Source organism: Acinonyx jubatus, chromosome X (assembly GCF_027475565.1).
Source record: "Acinonyx jubatus isolate Ajub_Pintada_27869175 chromosome X, VMU_Ajub_asm_v1.0, whole genome shotgun sequence".
Lineage (NCBI taxonomy): Eukaryota > Metazoa > Chordata > Mammalia > Carnivora > Felidae > Acinonyx > Acinonyx jubatus.
The window spans coordinates 84,513,612-84,532,370 of NC_069389.1; the positions used below are offsets into that span (position 1 = coordinate 84,513,612).

Below are 18,759 nucleotides of genomic sequence, written 5' to 3' on the forward strand. Positions count from 1 at the left end.
AAAACCACCCTCACTCACCCGTAAAGAATACTCTGTTTCTGGCAGCTCACAGGTAACACCACCAGTCTCTTTTTCGTCTGTGCCAAAGTCTGATACCAGGATATCATACTGATCTGTATCAAAGTCCAACTCAGACTTTCCATCTTTATTTCTGGGTAAAAGAGACAAGTACCAATCTAACAAATACTGGCTCCAAAGGACAAAAATGCACTAGGAACCCAAGAGAAAAGAAACAATATGAGCCAAAACTCAAATACCTATTTCTTTCCCTGGCTACCAGTGCAAAGTAACTACAAATTACTTGGTTTGAAGATCACACAATTTTGAGACGTATTCCCAGTTTAAACAAATTCACTATATTTCATAGAAGTGGTGATGCCAAGTACAGAAGAAAAGAAAAAAAAAGGGAAGGTGGGAAGGTCTGTGATCTGATAAATCAACTGGATGTCAGATATCCTCACGGTGGGATCTTAAAATAGATCACAACTTTCTGGGTATTGCTGGGTAGGTCATTCAACGGCATCTTCCCCAACCATGTTAATAGATGAATGAATCAAAACCCGCTTCTAATTTCAGCAATAGTATAAGGAATAATGAAATACCAAGATTTCCCAGATCTAATCCTATTTCTTAGAGGGGGAAAAAGGTTGCTATAGCAACAGCATGTATCTGCTAGTCCTCTATTATATCATTTATGGAATTATCACTTAAATATAACAGTATTCATATTCCTTTCATAAAGATCTTTCTTCTTCTCATAATCCTTTTTGGGCTACTTAACTTTGATCCATTCCAAGACCCTGGACTGTACCACTAATAACTGCCAGGGTAAAAAGGCAAGACCCATCTTTGTTCCTGGAAAAAACTAAAAACATATGATGGGTTATAGAGAAAACATCTTTATCAGAACAATAGTTCCCAAAGTTTGTTCAGTGGAACAGTAGTTCCCCCAAATACTCTTAAATAAGAAATAAAGTAGTAAGGGTTATATGACTGAATAAAATTGAGGAACAATTCCTGGTTCTCAGAGCCACCTCAGGCTCTAGTGATACCTCCCCCTCATACTTCAGGCTCCACAAGCTCAGAGCCGATGTGCTGAAACTGTAGCTCCTTCTTCAGGGCTGTACCAGAGCCATTATGGTATGTACTAAAGCCCACCTCACTGTAATAGTATATTCTGGATTTTCCAAGGATATTCCTGATCCTTGCTACCTCACCCCACTATAACACATACTCTGAGGAAGTTCCCTGTCCTCCCTGCCTCTCACCATTCATGGAAAAGAGGTCTGGGGGCGCCTGGGTGGCTCAGTCGGTTAAGTGTCCCACTTCGGCTCAGGTCATAATCTCATAGTTTGTGAGTTCATGCCCCACGTCGGGCTCTGTGCTGAATGGCTCAGAGCCTGGAGCCTGCTTCAGATTCTGTCTCTCCCTCTTTCTCTACCTCTCCCTCACTCACCCCCTGTCTCTCTCTCAAAAATAAACATTAGAAAATTAAAAAAAAAAAAGGAAGAGGTCTGGAGAAACTTTTTTTTTTAATTGGGAAATACCACATACTATATTGCTCTCTTAAAATTTTCAATGCAGACTGAAATAACATTAGCATATTAAAGCCTCTGAGAAGTCGATCAATAAAGCAACATGGTAAACTTTGTGTAAGCCAGTTTTCCCCACAGTTACTTGACCATAGAATCTTTTATTCACATAACACCTAATACCATATAACTGAGAAACAATGTACAAAGAAACAAGTCTCCTTACTATGTTTAAATCATTAAAACACCTCAGGAAAATGATCCTTTATTATATAAATGTCATTACTAAAAGTTTTTCCAGTAGGATGCAGAAGATCTAAATTACCAATCTTTTTTCTTTTTAATTGAAAGCAGTCTATATAAACCATGATAGTTTTTATATAGTTTTACCCAGCTAAGAAATGAGGCAAAAGACTTGACCTAAGGAGAAAAATAAGAATGAATACATCTGATAGCCTGTTCTATTAGATACCAGTATCATATCCATTTTATGTAAAAGGCTTCTAGATTTTTGTGGACACTTAAATGTATTACTTGACATGACCAGATTAAACAGATGGTGATGTATCCTAGAGCATTTCTAGATGGTTTTATTAGCTCTGAACACATGACCTAAAGCTAAATTGACATTATAGGTCCAATTTACCTGCTTCAAAGATTTTCATACTTCTAATCCAGCTACTCTGAAAGCACAAATAAGAGGTCATCATTTTTAAAGATCATGTTGTGCTTTTCTAACTTTTGTTTCTCATACTTAATTTCAATTGTCAAATATGTAAAGTAACTATCATTATCCTATCTCAAAACAATGCCCATGAATATAAAATAATTATAGTGGATCCTCCAGATGTTGGAATAATGCTGAACTGTCTTGATTATTTGTGGCAATAGCCTCAGGATATGCAGGTCTTCACTTTACCAAGCTCCACATTTTACCAGTAAAAACCACTATTACAAACGTCCAAGGAAGTAAATGCAAAATATGCAATGACATGCAAATATGTCAAAATTTATCTACTCTGCTTCTCTAAAGAAGACTTCTTAAAATGTGCTTCATCATACTACCTGTGCTTATTTGAATCTATCACCCTAGAAATACTATACCTGCGGATGTTCCAAATGAGAACACGAGTGCCTTTTTTGCCTGGGATGGCATCAAACTGGGACAGCAGGTCATTTTCACTGTTGAAAATGGAATAGTTCAAGATGGCTTCTAGGCTAGGCAAGGAATCCTCGGTGATAATCATTTTTTGTAAAACCAAATATAGTCAAAGAAAAATCAGTATCTTAAAAATATTTTTTTTAAATTGGGAAATACCACATACTCTATTAGCTCTGTCAAACATTTTCAATGCAGATTGAAATAACATTAGCGTATTAAAGCCTCTTTATAATAGAAATGTCATTAGAAGTTATCAATTCGGAAGATCTGCCTTTGGGGTTGCATGTTTAGACAAAACATGGACATACAGAGGGAAAGCATGAAAAGCACAGGCATTACTGCTACAGAAGGAAGGAAAGGGGGAACATGGAGAAAGGTTGTAGAGACAAACACCCAATCAGTTACCCCTGCAGACTGCACCTTCAAAGGTACAATGTAAACAAAGACTAAGAAACATGAAAGGCTGAATTTTTAGACTCTCTGGGAATAAGAAGTTCAAACTTTACTGCTATACTGCTTGGATCAAAACAACCTGTTGTCTAATAAAAAGAAAAAAAACAGCTTATCTAGATGTAGGGAAATGAGCCATTCTGCAATCAGATAAGCTAATAGTTTCTAGGAGTATGATGCAAATATAACTACCCTTAGGGGAAACAGAGAAGGCCCTGGGAACTTTACCAAGAGAGAGGTGGGGTGGGGGTGGGGGTGAGAGATTATTTAAATCAAATCTCAAAACAATGGACATTTTAATACAATAAAAACATTTCTAACATTCTATCAACAGTACAATTATTTTAAAAGTACTTAATAGGGTGAAATTCCAGTTAAATTTAAGATACTTGAATATCTCTTTAAATATGAAAACTCTTGTGGGTGCCTGGGTGGCTCAGTCAGTTGAGCCTCCATGCTTCCTACTCTCCTACTATTGATTTCAGCTTGGGTCATCATCTCATGGTTCCTCCGGCCAGGATGACAGTGCAGAGCCTGCTTGGGATTCTCTCTCTGCCCCTCCCGCACGCATGTGTGTATGAGTGCGCACGCACGCTCTCTAAATAAATAAATAAATAAATAAATAAATAAATAACCATTAAAAAAAGAAATATGAAAACTTTTGATAGCTGGATTTGAGCTGAAGAAAAGAGGTTTGTATCATTAACGGTCAGATCAGACTCGTTTTTAACCGACATTCTCCATTTCCAGAAAGGATATTGTTTTGATTGAATGGAACAATTGGTACAATAACTGCCTGTGCCTGGACACATTCCAGATAGGTCTGTGATAGGAGTCCAACAGTGAGAGTACCCCCATTCTTGGTGAAGACAAGAGCGTCCTTTCCTAGTCGCATGGAGCCTGACTTGAAACCATTACCAAAGACCCCGATGGGACACTGGCTCTTCTTTATTACTTTATCTGTAAAGCCAAAGCTGTAATTACACAAGAAAACAGAAATCAGAAAAAAAAAGAATTCAGAAAAGTAAAAAAACATCCTAAGATAGGTAACAGAATGGCTTGCAAATTCAAAATACTTAGAAAAGTTCACTCCTGCTTTCTTCCTTTTGGTACTTGTGGGCAAAACTATTAAGTGGAAAACCTAAGAAATTACTGTGAGGTAATAGCACTGATTCTCCTGTGTGGTTTGTGGGTACACAGACACCTCCACCACAGTGGAGTCACACTTTACAAATGTAAAGGTAACAGAGAGAACTGGAGAAGGCCATGGGCAGCTGCCTTTCTTGCCCAGACAAAGTGGTTCTGATTGCGAATAGTAAAGTTAGGGTAAGGTGGAAAGGGGGTTATCTCAGAGTACCCCCTAGAGAGGGTAACAAAAGTAACAGATGGTGGCACTGGTCAGAAGTACTAGACTAGGCATCCCCTAACCTGGTTATATCACCCGCTAGAGATCTGTAAGTCAGAGGTTACATATCTTAACAGTTTCAACTCTCCACCGAAAGGATAACTCTTCCAATTCTTACCCTCTGCTCCATCTGCTGGGACAGGTCATTGGAATGTGGCCAAGGGATAAAAATAGGTAGTTCTGCCGCTGAATATCAGCAAACAGCTGCAGTGTAAAGTCTCTCATGTTTTATTAAGGGCCTTTCACTGAGTCACCTCAACAATCTCTGAAGCCAGATTCTTTCCCTTTCTTATATTCTCCACTCAAAATACATGACAAAGTAACAGAAACAAAAAATTATTGAAGACATGAAACCTAGAAAATGACTACTGGCTTCTTCATATGCTTTCTCTCACCACAAATAAAACTAATTTTAAGGATTGCTCCTCTCCAGATACAATGTTGTACGCTACCATTCATTCAGCAAATATTTACTGAGTACCTACTACTATGTGCTGGGCATTGTACTGAGCACTGGAGACACAACTGTTAATTAAAAAGAAAGACATGACTCTTGCCTTCATGGTTTGCATTGTAAGGAAGGATTTCATATATTACAGATTAGATGTTTCTCCAACGTCAATGGACACTCTATCTGCCATGGGTGAGCAGGCTGGCCTTGGCTCTTACTCTTTTGAGCAGGGTTGAGGTACCTAGTTTCCACTTCCTGAAGGCTGCGGTTTGTGCTTACTCCTTAAGAAAGGGGACTACCTTTTAATTTTCTCTTTCAAAGTGTTAAACAATAATACCAACACGTCCTCCTAGCTTCATAAGAGGTTTGTATATCCTACAAATAAATCTAACCACAGAAAAAGGTAACTTCTAGGGCAGCAGTTCCTTTGAAGACACCAAAAGATCATTGAGTTTCTGTAGTTACGGGCCTTAGTATGCCAGGAAATAAAATGTATAGAAGCTGGTAAAATTCAGGCATTCCTAATCCTCTTGTCTAAGAATGGCCTAGAAAAGATGGCGTCATCAGGAGGATTAAATTACACATTGTCTGTGCAATGTATTTTAAGTTATAAAGTAGGGTTCAAACCTTAACTTTAACTCTAGAAGTCTTTCTAAGAACCGTCCCGTGCTATCCTCTACCTCAACTTCAGATCGAATGTTGTAACTAAAATTCAGGGCTCTGCATAAACAGTAATCTTACCTACCACATGGAGTGAATCTATATGGTTATCTGGACTTAAACCTCTAATGGACTTAACCTCTATCTGGACTTAAATATCTAATGCCACAAAAGCTTCAAATTGGTGGTTAAGAGAAAGTGGTGAAAACAGAGACTATATTAATCCCCTTAATTTCCTAGCCATTCCTGCATCTTCTGCCATCTATCATCTCTTTTTCCCTTTGTAAAGTATAAATCCTCCTCATGTTACTTAGTTTGGAGAGACCAAATGACTACATAAGGTGAGAAGATAAGTAATAGCCCAAGGCCAGAACCAGACATGGAAAAGGATAAGAAAAATGAGAAACTCAGGATTTTGTTGTTGCTGTTGCTGTTTTGTTCCACTTAACCCATCCTATGTGTTCCATTATTCTATTTATATTCCCATGTTAGGTATTCTATTTAACTGAAAATTGCAGAATGACTGCCAGATACCAATCAAATAACTACCGAGTAGAAAAGCCCTCACAATGAAGAACAGAACTGTAGGGCTGAATTTTATATCGTTTGGTGTAGCACACTGATTTTCCAGATATCTCTTGGCTTAGGTGGCTTCCTTAAGTAAGTCCTGTTCTACCCTTTCATGTGAGAGACAGCAGTGTTTACACACCAAGGGGGCTTGGATACCAGCTTTTTGAGTGGAATCCAGGAAGACAGCAGCTTGCTCCCGAGTTCCTTAAAATGTCAAGACTCTACAATCTGAAGAGAGAAATTCCAATTGAGACTCTGACCAATGAAACAAACCTCAGCAAATCCGTGGACATACAAAGTCAGGCACTGCTGTTTCCTAGACATACTGGTGATGTAAAATAGGTAAGAGAAAAGAATGGAAGGCTGCTAATAAGCACATTATTATTCTTTGGCTGTTGTTTTAGAACAGACCTGCTAGGAAATGCACTTCTGAGCAGAGGTAGCAAATACCTTTAATCCATGGATCTGTGGCTGTTTTTAATCCTTGACCTTTGAAAGAGGTTTTCTACCTTGCTGAAAAAGGTAGCTGAACATACAGACTAGCTGGTTCACACTATCCCCAGAAGCTAAAGAGAATTCACTGTGGACTTTAAAGGAATTTAATGATAGGCTGTTCCTTCTTAATTTGATTTTCACTGGAATTCTGTATTTATGGGAGAAACTGTTGCTGCAGTTACAGAACTATTTTATTAGACTGGAAACAGGAAGGGTGGCATGAAGAATTGAAAAACGTGAATAGGATTATTAAAAATGTTATACAGGTCAAATAGAATTTCAGTGGGCTTAATCATTTTTGTAAAATTACCTCTATGATTATGCAAAAGTAATATGTCCCTAACCAAATCCAGAAAAATGAACATTCTTGAATAATTTCCAAAGCTACCTCTAAAGTTCAATTATTTATAATCAAATTATGGTGAGTGGAATCCATGGCTAGGAGTTAGGATTGGACTGCAAGAACTTTTAAATAAATGGGACCTTTGGGGCGCCTGGGTGGCGTGGTCGGTTAAGCGTCCGACTTCAGCCAGGTCACGGTCTCGCGGTCCGTGAGTTCGAGCCCCGCGTCAGGCTCTAGGCTGATGGCTCAGAGCCTGGAGCCTGTTTCCGATTCTGTGTCTCCCTCTCTCTCTGCCCCTCCCCCGTTCATGCTCTGTCTCTCTCTGTCCCCAAAAAAATAAATAAATGTTGAAATAAATAAATAAATAAATAAATAAATGGGACCTCCCAGCTCATTCAAGTTTGTTTTAAGATATAATCACAAATAAAATCTGGTACATATACTATGCATTAATCCAGGACTCATTAAAATCCCCTAAAATTAATTTTTTAAGTATGAAGAACAATTGCCCAGTTCAGATTAGTGGGAAACATATTTGGTGTGATAATGCCAAAAATGCTATCGCTAAGTAAGTTTCTGCCTGTTTTGCTGTTTTATTCCTTGGGGAGGGAACAGTATTATGAATGGATGATACTCATCCTTCATATTTCAACTCAAATGCCATGTCTTCAGGATAGCCTTTTTTAATTCCCTAGACTAGATTAGATCACTCCATTATATATTCTCATAGAAACTGTATTCTTCCTTCACAGCACTTACCACTAGGTGAGATAACCTATTTAGTTGTATCACTAGTCAATTCTTTTCTAGCGTTCTCACTAGACTGTCAGTCAGCCCCTTGAGAGCAAGGATCACGTCTAGAGTCTGGTTCACCACTTTATCTCCAGTGACTTTCACGTAGGTGCTCAGTAAAAATTGGTTGAATGAATCTGGAACAAAAATTGTTGCAATTACTTTGAAACCATCCTCTTCCCTTCTCTTGCCTTGTAACTATAAGCACCAACTTTCATAGATGTGGTTCCACAGACAAAATAGAAGGTGGTTAAGATTTGCTGGGTCCACTCTTTGACACCCATGTCACTAGGATAAAGTGTGGTGGGAAGGAGTTATTAAAAAAATATGTGGGGGCACTTGGGTGGCTCAGTCGGTTAAGTGTCCAACTTTGGCTCAGGTCACAACCTCTCAGTTTGTGAGTTTGAGCCCCGGGTGGAGCTCTGTGCTTACAGAGCCTGGAGCCTGTTTCAGATTCTTTGTCTCCCTCTCTCTCTACCCCTCTCCCACTCACGTTCTCTCTCTTTCTCTCTCAAAAATAAACATTAAATTTTTTTTTAATTTTAAAAATGAAAAATTTAAAATAATTTAAAAAAAGAAAAAAACGTGATTTTATGGGACACCTGGGTGGCTTAGTCAGTTAAACATTTGACTATTGGTTTTGGCTCAGGTCATGATCTCATGGTTCATGGGTTTGAGCCCTGCATCAGACTGCACAGCTGGCAGTGCGGAGCCTGCTTGGGATTCTCTTTCTCTTCTTCTCTCTCTGCCCCTCCCCTGCTCACACTATTTCTGTATCTCTCAAAACAAATAAATAAGCTTAAAAAAAGAAAATATGTGATTTTAGAAAAAAAGCAAATACATACATAATTAGAAATGTTTTGGTTCCAGCCCATCTAACACTGTATTTTTCTTAATATAAAATATTAACTTTAGGAGATAAAAGTAATGCTAAAAATTAAAAGAGTGGGCCAACTCCACACCTTCACCAACATACTGGCCACATCTTTATCTCACTTCTAGCTTTCCTTGAATATTCTTCTAATTATAAGGGTCTGAGACACAAGGTACACAGACTGCTGAGTGGTAAAACATAACATATTAACTGGTTAGTGCCCAAATTTCATTTTTTTTCGATGGATCAAAGGGATTTCCTATAAATAGGGTTACACAATTAGAATACCTTTAAAGAGAACTACAACCAAATGAACGTTTTCCATTTTTATAGTTCAGAACCCTTTCCCTCCTCCACAGAACCCCTCTTCCATTGTTACTTATGTTTCACACACTAGTTCAGGAAGCCACATGGAGAGTAATTAACCTCATCTGCTAAAAATGAAGAGAGAAGGAAGGAGTTGAGGAAACACTCATCTTTCACTAAGTGATATGTGAAGATAAGTACAAACTCATTCTCAGCTACAAACCTTTTAAGGTAATTAAATGAATGGAGAGTGGCAACAGAAATCTCTATCACCAGCTTTAGCAGTCAGAAAAGGAAATTCCCTAATTTTGCAATTCTACTACAAAACTTCCTGAAGGTTATGTGTACCAACGCCTTCTAGTTATCTTTCATGGGGCTTGATTATACCCAGGCACATTCATGGTTCGAATCCGCAAATCATCCCAACTCTAATACTTCTGATCTAAGAGTGAGTTCAGGTTAAAATAAGTTGGAGGAGGTCTCAGACCAGTGAAGGCCTTTTAGGTCTTTATTATTTGCTGTTCTCTGCCTGAACTCTCCTCCTTTACCCCCTGCTCCTTGACCTTGTTAAACTCTACTATTCTCCATAAACTGTAAGTTCTGTGACGGCAAGAATAGTGTCTACTTCATCACCAGTGCCCTGGCACATAACATATGCTCAATAAATATTTGTTGAATGAATAAAGGGAAACTAAAATACTTTAAAAAATTATTAAGCCTCAAATAGAGTTCATAAACTCAAGACAAGAGAAAAAGAATGAAGACATGTTTACCTGAGCATTCGGTGTAGTTTATGAGGTGTCATCCCACATCCATCATCAGTAAAGGTCAAACAAGATTTGTTCTTGACCTCCTCGACATCTATAAAGACCGTCCTGGCACATACATCTGGATCTACAGCATTATCTGCAAAAGGTAGAAATCTGTGATATTAGATCCCTTTTTCTAGTACTTCGTCAAATCTCTACGTCAGTGCCCCAAGACAAAGAAACTATCCTTTATTCCCCTCATGTGGATGTTCCCAAAGGTAGGCAGGGAACTTTAATGGTAGTGTGCTTACTAAGTTACAGGGAACGAGAGACATGGCTGCAGATGGGGTTATGAAGCTGATTTCTAGATTTCATATAATGAATGAGCTACAATCTGCCTTTCTCCTTTAACATTTCTGGGTCTGTGGGAAAAACAACTCCTATACACAAAGCATTTTGCTCCATTTCATCTTACTACTTCTTTCTTATCTTTTAGCCACTTTACTGCTCATGAACACGTATAGTAAAGGGTGGCTATGGAGAACAGCTGAGTGTGCAATGTATACAAATAGATGCACGCTCTACACAGTACAGTGCATTTGTGAATGTTTTATTTTCTACTTTTTGACATCACGTCCTCTGTTAAAGAATACAGATATTAACACCATCCCTGTTTACCACCTAAGGAGCACTAAAAGAGAAGTTCAAATTGAAACATTTAATTGCTGGGCTAGATTCCAGTGAGGGTAACAAGCGTGCTTAGAGAAGAGTGATTCTGCTTAAGCACTCTGTAATAGTCTTAAAGGTGAAGCTGACCAACCCTCATCAAATAGAGAACACAGAAGTTAAGCAGAAAAAAAATTATATGGAACGTTTTGCGATTCCTCCCCAGTTAGGTCTTCATAATGGGCTAATCATTTAAGACTCAGGAGACAGCAGATATAGCCATATTCTAACATATGTACCATGTCTAAAACTGCAGGGGGTATCAATGTCTAGAGGCCACTTCTTTCTATTTTTAAATTTTGTAAAGTTTATTTACTTAGAGAGAGAGAGAGCACCCACGCACAGGGGGAGAGGAAGAGAGGGAGGAAGAGAGGGAGGGAGAAAGGGAGAGAGGGAGAGAGGGAGAGGGAGAGAGAGAGGGAGGGAGGGAGAGAGAGGGAGGGAGGGAGAGAGAGGGAGGGAGGGAGGGAGAGAGAGGGAGAGAGGGAGGGAGGGAGGGAGAGGGAGAGAGAGAGAGAGAGAGAGAGAGAGAGAGAGAGAGAGAGAGAGGGAGAATTCCAAGCAGGATCCACGCTGCCAGCTCAGAGCCTGATACGGGGCTTGAACTCATGAACCCTGAGATGATGACCAGAGCCAAAATCAAGAGTCACACACTTAAATGAGCCACCCAGGCGCCCCTAGAAACCACTTCTTTCTGCCACAGGCACCAGTTCACATAACTGGTGGTCACTGACACATGTACTGTAGAACTAGTCTCATTAGGGCTCACTGGCCCGAGAGGGAGGGCAGTGTGTACAATCTGTTGGATGGGCTCCCTAAGCACTCCTGTCCCTACTAGCTCTTTAATCAAGACAGAGACTAACCCTTCCAGCCCCCTTCCCTCTCCCTGGCATCCTTACTGATACCACATGGCTAGGCTGAGAGAGCCAGGTGGGGTCCTGGCTGTATACCTGTCCCACTACCACCGTTCAAATCATGGCATTTCTCCACTGGGAACATATCTTATAAGCAAGAGAAATATTACTCATACTCAAAATATCAATTTTTGTAATATAATTAACAGTTTAAGCTACACTTAGATGTGTGTCATGGCCATCAAATAAAACAAGACGCAGATTAATTTCAAGGGTCATAATGGTGTTGCCTGTGCCATTGATAAAAGTCATTAACTGTAACCAGCATAAGTCTTAACAGCTGTAAGCCATCACCATTAGCCCCAGAAGGGAGTTATGAGGTCTGATAGTCAATCTTTAAGGACTAGGTAGGGCCAAAGCCTTGTGTCATGTGGTAGATCAAGTGGGCCAACTTTTGGCAGAATTGGAAGTTTGATGTGCAATAGAGGCTTTATCATAAATACAGTCTTTTACTTTGTGTAAGAGGCAACAGTTTTTTCTTTAAATGACAAAAGGATTCAGCATTGTGAAGCTGCCCACATTGTTTCAAGAAACTACTTGGCAAGCAGGCCCTGAATTGTTCTGGGACTTATCAGTCACTCTTGCTGGCAGGAAGCCAGGATCACTGAGATGGATACCTTTACCTTGTCAACCAACTGGGCATCATTTCTATTTTGCAAACTTTGAACACAGGAGGAAGTTTTCCTAACACTTTATGAACATTCACAGTTCAAACACGTCACACGTATCAATTCCAAGTTTATATAACAGCACATTCAATGAATCAACACGGGCTTCTCACAAAATCACTTTGACTTCTTTGCTGTTTCCTGCGCATTTTGCCCAAACTTTATTAGATGCTTTTTTTTTTTTACAGGGACATACCAAAGAGTTTTAACACAAGCATTTTGGGGGTTACAAGGTAGCTGCCAGGAGCAGCTAGATATCTTATCTCCTTGGCTAGAGGCTTCTGGAGTCCGGGGAGGAAGGGGCACACACGAGGCCAGGGTCAGCTCCCGCAGCAGGGAACAAGACAACAGCAGGCAGCAGTTAGCACAGCTTACCCTTATTTTCAGTTTGAAGTGGACTTTCCCTTGGTCTCAACAAATGACATTATAATAGTGAGCCTCAGCAAATGACCTTATAAGAATATGGCACCAATCTGGTGGCTGGTTTCAATCCAACCTCTTGCTGTCTCACCTTCCAAAAATTTATCAACACGTTGCACAGGATATCCCAGCCCACCCGGCCAACGCACAGGCAGGACAGTGAGAGAACCCCTGCTCCCCTCCCCCTGCCCGCCACTCAGGCAAGAGAGGCAGTACCAGACCCTGGGATGTCTTAACTCCCAACATGGCCCAGACAAGCTTGCATGCTACCAGATCCCAAGGAGTCTTGTCTCTCCTAACCTGGCCCAATGCTACCCTGAGTGGGAGGGAAACCCTATCTCTACCTCTCCTTGCCCCCACTGAGGCAAGAGCATGAGAAACCAGATCCCAGGGAAATCTATCTTATCCTTTAACCTGGTCCACCCAACCCCTGGTCTTCTAAAAGAAAGCATTCTATCTAAATGAAGCCTCGCATCTCATCAGAGCCTGGGAGGCAATGGGAAACTGTCCCAGGATAATCTCTCTGGGACAGATAAGATGGAAAGTGGGAGGGGACTTTAGGTCTGCACTTCACAAGCCTCCCATCCTCTCCTGTTCCAGGAGGACAACCTATGTGGATTCTTGCAAAGTCGCCAGGGCCAAGCTGCTGCCCTACAGACATCCTGCATGTATCTAAAAGCATTCTTGTCTAAAATTAAGGTCATTACCCACCAACACAAGCCTATTCTTCCTCTGTTCCATATACAGTAAAACCCTGGATTGCAAGTAACTTGTTCTGCAAGTGTTCACAAGACAAGCAAACATTTCTAATCAATTTTAACTTGATAAATGAGCGATGTCTTACAAGTAGTTCGTGCAGCCAATCGTCACATGATCACAACTGAACCAATGGTTCTTGAAATTCACTTTGATATACGAGTGCTTTGGATTATAAGCATGTTCTGGGAATGAATTATGCTCGCAAACCAAGGTTTTACTGTGTGTGTGTGTGTATATATATATACACACACACACATACACATACACATATATAGCACCAGCATCCAAAGGACCTCAAATGTGAAATTCAAAAATCCTGGTTTGTCTCTCACTCTCTTACCCCATGCATCTCTAAACTCTCCCCCATCTTCCTATTTATGGTCCCACTGTCAGTTTCTTAGTTTACAGAAATCCTCTCATCTGGATTATCACGTTAACCTCCTAACTAGTCTCTGAAGGCCATGACTCTCTTCTCCAATCCATCTTTCACCTGGCTGTAAGATTAACTTTCCTGCAGCACAGCTCTGCTCATGACTTTCCCCTGCTCAGAAAACTTCAGACTAAAAGGCCCAATACCTGGGCCTCCCAGTCACATCCTGGTCCTAGTCTGCCTTTTCTAACCTTATTATCTACTTGGTACTTGGAGCAAAAAGACCTGGGCTTGAGTCCTGGATCTGCCACTTACTAGACCTACAACCTTGGAAAAGTCCATTAAATTCTGAGCTTCTGTATCTTCATCTGCAGGATGAGGATAATAAGGATGGTAATGACAGTACTAATATTAATTATAATAAGGCCGTTGACTTCAGAGGGTAAAGTTACAAATGTATTTGTGAAGGCTCTTTATCAGCTCTCTAACGACAGACAGTTTTGACTACTTGTAAACTCCCTGCTCTAATTAAACTCAACTACTCAATATTCTTCATGCTTTTGTTCACACAGTTGTTCCTTTTGCCTGGAATGCCCTTCCCTCCCCACATCCATATCCACATGTCCCGATCCTTCAAATCTCAGCTCAAATGTCACCACCTCTACAAAGCCTTTCCTAACCCTCCTCTTCCTGGTGAGCTGGAAGTCATCCCTCCTTCCTCTGAACTCCCACAGCATTCGAGGTGTGGATCTTTGCTGATGCACCCCTTTCTGTTTTGCTGTTATACAAAGCATAAACCTCCTGGACATGTTTTATCTCCCCCTACTAGAAAAGGGAGTCTGTGCTGTGCTCATTTTTGTACCTACCACAGTGGCCTTGCCCACAGTGTGTGCTCAATAAATATTCACCGGATGAATGATTCACTAGAAAATTAATACATAAGTGGAGAAGAAAACCCTATTGAAGGAACACCTAAAATGAAAGCTTTGGGCTACCAGTTAACATTTTGCTCTCCTCTTTTTCCTATTAGTAATATTACCACAAAGAGTTGTGATTTGGTGTTTAAAATCTGGGTTTTAAAATCTGGGTTAAAGCAATTGCTTTAAGTAGAGGCTGGGGTTCATCTAGCAAGCTTTGAAACCACTTTCAAGATTTTGTACCGTGCTACCTTGTCCCATAAACGTCTCTCCCTTCTTTCAATTTCTGAAATATTTACAATGTGCTCTGTGTGCTGCATTTGGTCCGGGAATGCCTTTCTTCTTTGCTTTCCACACAGTATTTAGCACACTACTGCAAAAGCTGATGTACTTGGCTTCAAGGGATCAACTGAAAACGCTTTAAAAGCAAACATCGGTGGAGCGAGAGGTTAAGTGCTCAGTATTCATTCCAGCGGTGTGAGGGCGCTCGTGGACCACGGACCCAGCCCTCCGCAGTCGCAGGGAGCCAAATGCACTCGTGTCATCTCTTAAGGGATGTCCCATCATTCCCAGATTCCCTGGTCCCAAAAGTTGAAGAACTCCGTCTTCCAGACCTTTCCTCAGGACCCTACCGGGTCCTCCGCAATGCCCCTCTGCTAACTTGGCGCCCTCCGCCGGTCGCCAGTGCCTGCGGAGCCCAGCTGCCTCAGGGCCCTGTATTTTTATGCATCACGTTTTGATTATTAACTAAGCTATCCTAAAGTGCCCGGAACATCACGAACCAGAAAGAAAACGCACAAGGGAGTCCTAACTCTTCCGGCACACCTTGTTTCCTGAGCTTTATTCGCTGGACCTCGCCCCCCACCCCCACGCCTGGCGAGAGCCGTCCCCCTCCGCCTGCGGGGTCGGGGCCGGTCCCGACGCCCCCACCCCAGCCCCGGCCCGCCCCGCGCGGCTCCGCACATTCCTCTCGCGACCACGGTACCACGTTGGCACCGCTGCCTCAGGCTATCGCGGCCAGGCCCGCCCTCGCCACTCACCTAGCAGCTCCGCGATGGCACTGAAGGGTCGCGTGTGGCTGCTGGAGTTGCTCTGTAGGTAGCGGGGGCTCATCTGGGGGCGAGAGAAGGTCCCGTCCCGCGTGAGGCCTCGGCCCGCCGGGCCCTCCCCGCGCGCCCCCCCGCAGCCCCTCGGGCCCCCGACCTACCGTGCTCAGGCGGATCCCAAAGGCCTGCGGGCCGCCGCCCGGCCGGGCCAGCGCGCTGCCCGGCGCGCCAGGGCCCGCGGGGGCCCCTCGGTACAGGAGCATTTTTTTGGCCGCCACGATACTCGCTTGCTGCCGCCGGACTCCTCGCCCGGCAGTCCCGGACTGGCCCTCACTCACTCCCCCTCGCAGCTGGTGGCGGCCGTCTGGGGCTGGCCCTCCCTCGCTCCCACCCGCAGCTGGCGGGGGCGGGGCGCGCTCCAGCCACCTGTCCCGGGCGGGAGGGGTGAGGCCGGCGGAGCAGAGCGGCGGCCCCGCCCTGTCAGCACCTCTCCCGACCGACCGACTGCCCGCCGGGGCGGCCTCAGGGCCGTACGGAAATATGGCGACCTCCTGACAGCCGCTCCTTGATCCCCGCCCCTAATTAATTCTTGGCGTTTGCCATAGGCCAGGCCGCCGAGCGGGAAAGCGCGGGGGGGGGGGGGCGGGGAGGGGCGGGAATGAGGCAAGGGAAGAGAGAGGATGTAGGGATTTCTGGAACAGAGTCCCAGTTAGGCTGCATGACTAACGGGCAGGATAAGACAAGTCTTTCAAGTTCTAAAGACTGCAGTTTTGCTATCTGGGAAGATAGCAGGCTCGCGTGATGGGAAAGCATTCTGACTCCTCTGGCTCCAGTGCCTCCAGAAGCACCCAGAAATTTCTGGAACGCAATTGGCAAATCATCTTCAAAGCTTTTCAAGTGTGTGTGTGTGGGGGGGGGGGCGGCTGTTTATAAAAGAAAAAAAAATGGGATGCACTTAAATGCTCCAAAATACGGTATTGGTTAATTTATGGAGTGCCCATGAAATGGAATACTATGCAGATCTTAAAGGCCATGTTTGTAGATGAATATTTATAGATGTGCAAAATATTCATGAAGGAACTAAAGAAACAAGAAGTTACAACATATTGTGTAATGTGAGATCTTTTTATTGGAAAAACAAGGATGTATATGCATATATATTCATACATACATAATACATATGCATGCATATGCACACACAGTGAATAACACTTGAAATGATGTATTCCACGATATCTCCAGGTCTGAAACTCTAAATTTGTTTCTTATTTTTCTTATTTGTATTTTCTAATTTTTGTGCTACTACACATACACTATTTGATTATAGAAAAAATTTTTAATATTTATTTTTGAGAGACAGAGCATGAACGGGAGAGGGCGTGTGACACAGAATCCAAAGCAGGCTCCAGGCTCTGAGCTGTCAGCACAGAGCCCTATGTAGGTCTCAAACCCACAAACTGTGAGATCATGACCTGAGCTGAAGTTGGATGCTTAACTGCCTGAGCCACCCAGGCACCCCAAGATATTTTTAATTAAAAAAAACTATAACATTCCCTGGTATGGATGAACTATAATTTATTTGACCATTCCTCTATGAAAACTGGTTGTTTTCAATTTTTTTTTTTTGACTACACAAAAAATGCTGCCTCAGACATCCTCATGTATAGATCATTAATTTCTGGTACTGTAATTTCTACAGGATATTGCTGTCTAATAGCATGTGCGTGATTGACTTTAATAAATACTGTTAGGTAGAGGCAATTTGCCCTCCCAGCAAGTCAGCTATTTTGCTGTGCTCATAGCACTACATATCAGATCCTGCTCTTTTAACTCCTTCCAATCTTTTGAATAAAAAATAGTATCTCTTTATTGTTTTAATTTGCATTTCCCCAACTACAGGTGATGCTGAATCTCTTCTCAAATATTTATTGTACATTTGAATCTCCTTTTATATAAATGCCTGTTTCTATCCATTGAGCATCATTTTCCTCCCACTGGGTTCTTTGCATTCATCCTTTTTTTTTTTTGGTATCTTAAAAATTGTGTTTCAAATACACAAAAGTACAGAGAATGATATAACAAATCCCCATATACTTATTATCCAGATTCAAAAATTATCAAGACTTTGCCATACCTGCTTTATATATTCTTTTTTTTCATTTCTGTAATCATTTTAGAGCAAATTTGATATCATTTTACCCTATATACTTCAGTGTCCTCTAAAAATATGGACACTTTTCTAAGAAAACAAACTGCGATGCCACTTTCACACTAAACAAAATTCATTAACAATTATCTGATGTACTCTAGTGCCAGTCCATATCCTGATTTCTTCAATTATCTCAAAAATATGCCTTTTTACATTTGGTTTGTTTAAATCTAGATCCAAACAAGATGTACACATTGCACACGGGATTTGTCTCAAACCTACTTTAAACAGTAACAAAGTTACTTGCTGAAGAAACGAAGTCACTTTTACTGTTGAATGCCATACATTCTTCTCAGGTGTCTGTTTGCTCCCTCATGTTGTCACTTAGCCTGATCCTCTTGTTAGAAGAAGTGGAACTTAGCTATAAATCATGAGTTGGTTCTAAAGGCTTGGTTCTAAAGCCTTCATTAGATTCCAGGACAAAGATTTTTCTGAAAAAAGGAATGCTTGTAGATGGTCCTGTATACTTCCTGTTACATCACATCAGGAGGTACATACTATCCAAGACTTAGTGGTATTCAGTTTGATCAGTAGGCTCAGGTGGAGGCAGCCTGAATGCTCCACCATAAAGTTCCCCATCAGCCTTTTCCTTTATGGTTTCATCCATCAATGTTCATCATCTAAAACAAAATTGTATTGGGGCTGCAAAACAATGATTGTCTAATCCCAGAATTTCTTGTATTAACTGGATCCTTCTGTATAGAGCTTACCTTCATCAACCATGGCTCTTTGGTTACTCTGAAATACAATTCGTATAGGAAGGACAGGATAAGTGCTCAATTCTTTACTTTTAATTGATAATTTTTAGGGTCAAGAGATGGTGCCTGTGGTGGCTACTGTAATATGCCAGCCCATCTTCCATTTATTTTTTGTTTTAATTTTTTAAATGTCTATTTATTTTTGAGAGGCAGAGAGACAGAGCATGAGTGGGGGAGGGGCAG

General features: G+C 41.6%; 1 protein-coding gene across 3 annotated transcripts in view; it reads right to left on the reverse strand.

Annotated features, from left to right (window-relative positions):
- Nucleotides 1–16,169, reverse strand: part of MORC4 (MORC family CW-type zinc finger 4) — a 51,539-nt gene extending 35,370 nt beyond the window's left edge. For 2 of the 3 annotated variants that reach the window (XM_053201507.1, XM_053201506.1), the window contains exons 1-6: nt 15,771–16,169; nt 15,604–15,676; nt 9,814–9,946; nt 3,903–4,118; nt 2,637–2,783; nt 19–151 (exon numbers count right to left, since the gene is read on the reverse strand). In XM_053201507.1, the coding sequence (XP_053057482.1) occupies nt 19–151; nt 2,637–2,783; nt 3,903–4,118; nt 9,814–9,946; nt 15,604–15,676; nt 15,771–15,872 (804 nt within the window). In that variant the 5' untranslated portion in view covers nt 15,873–16,169. The remainder of the gene's footprint in view (nt 1–18; nt 152–2,636; nt 2,784–3,902; nt 4,119–9,813; nt 9,947–15,603; nt 15,677–15,770) is intronic. The other variant, XM_053201508.1, reaches the window with a different exon arrangement.
- Between the last annotated feature and the right edge of the window lie 2,590 nt (nt 16,170–18,759).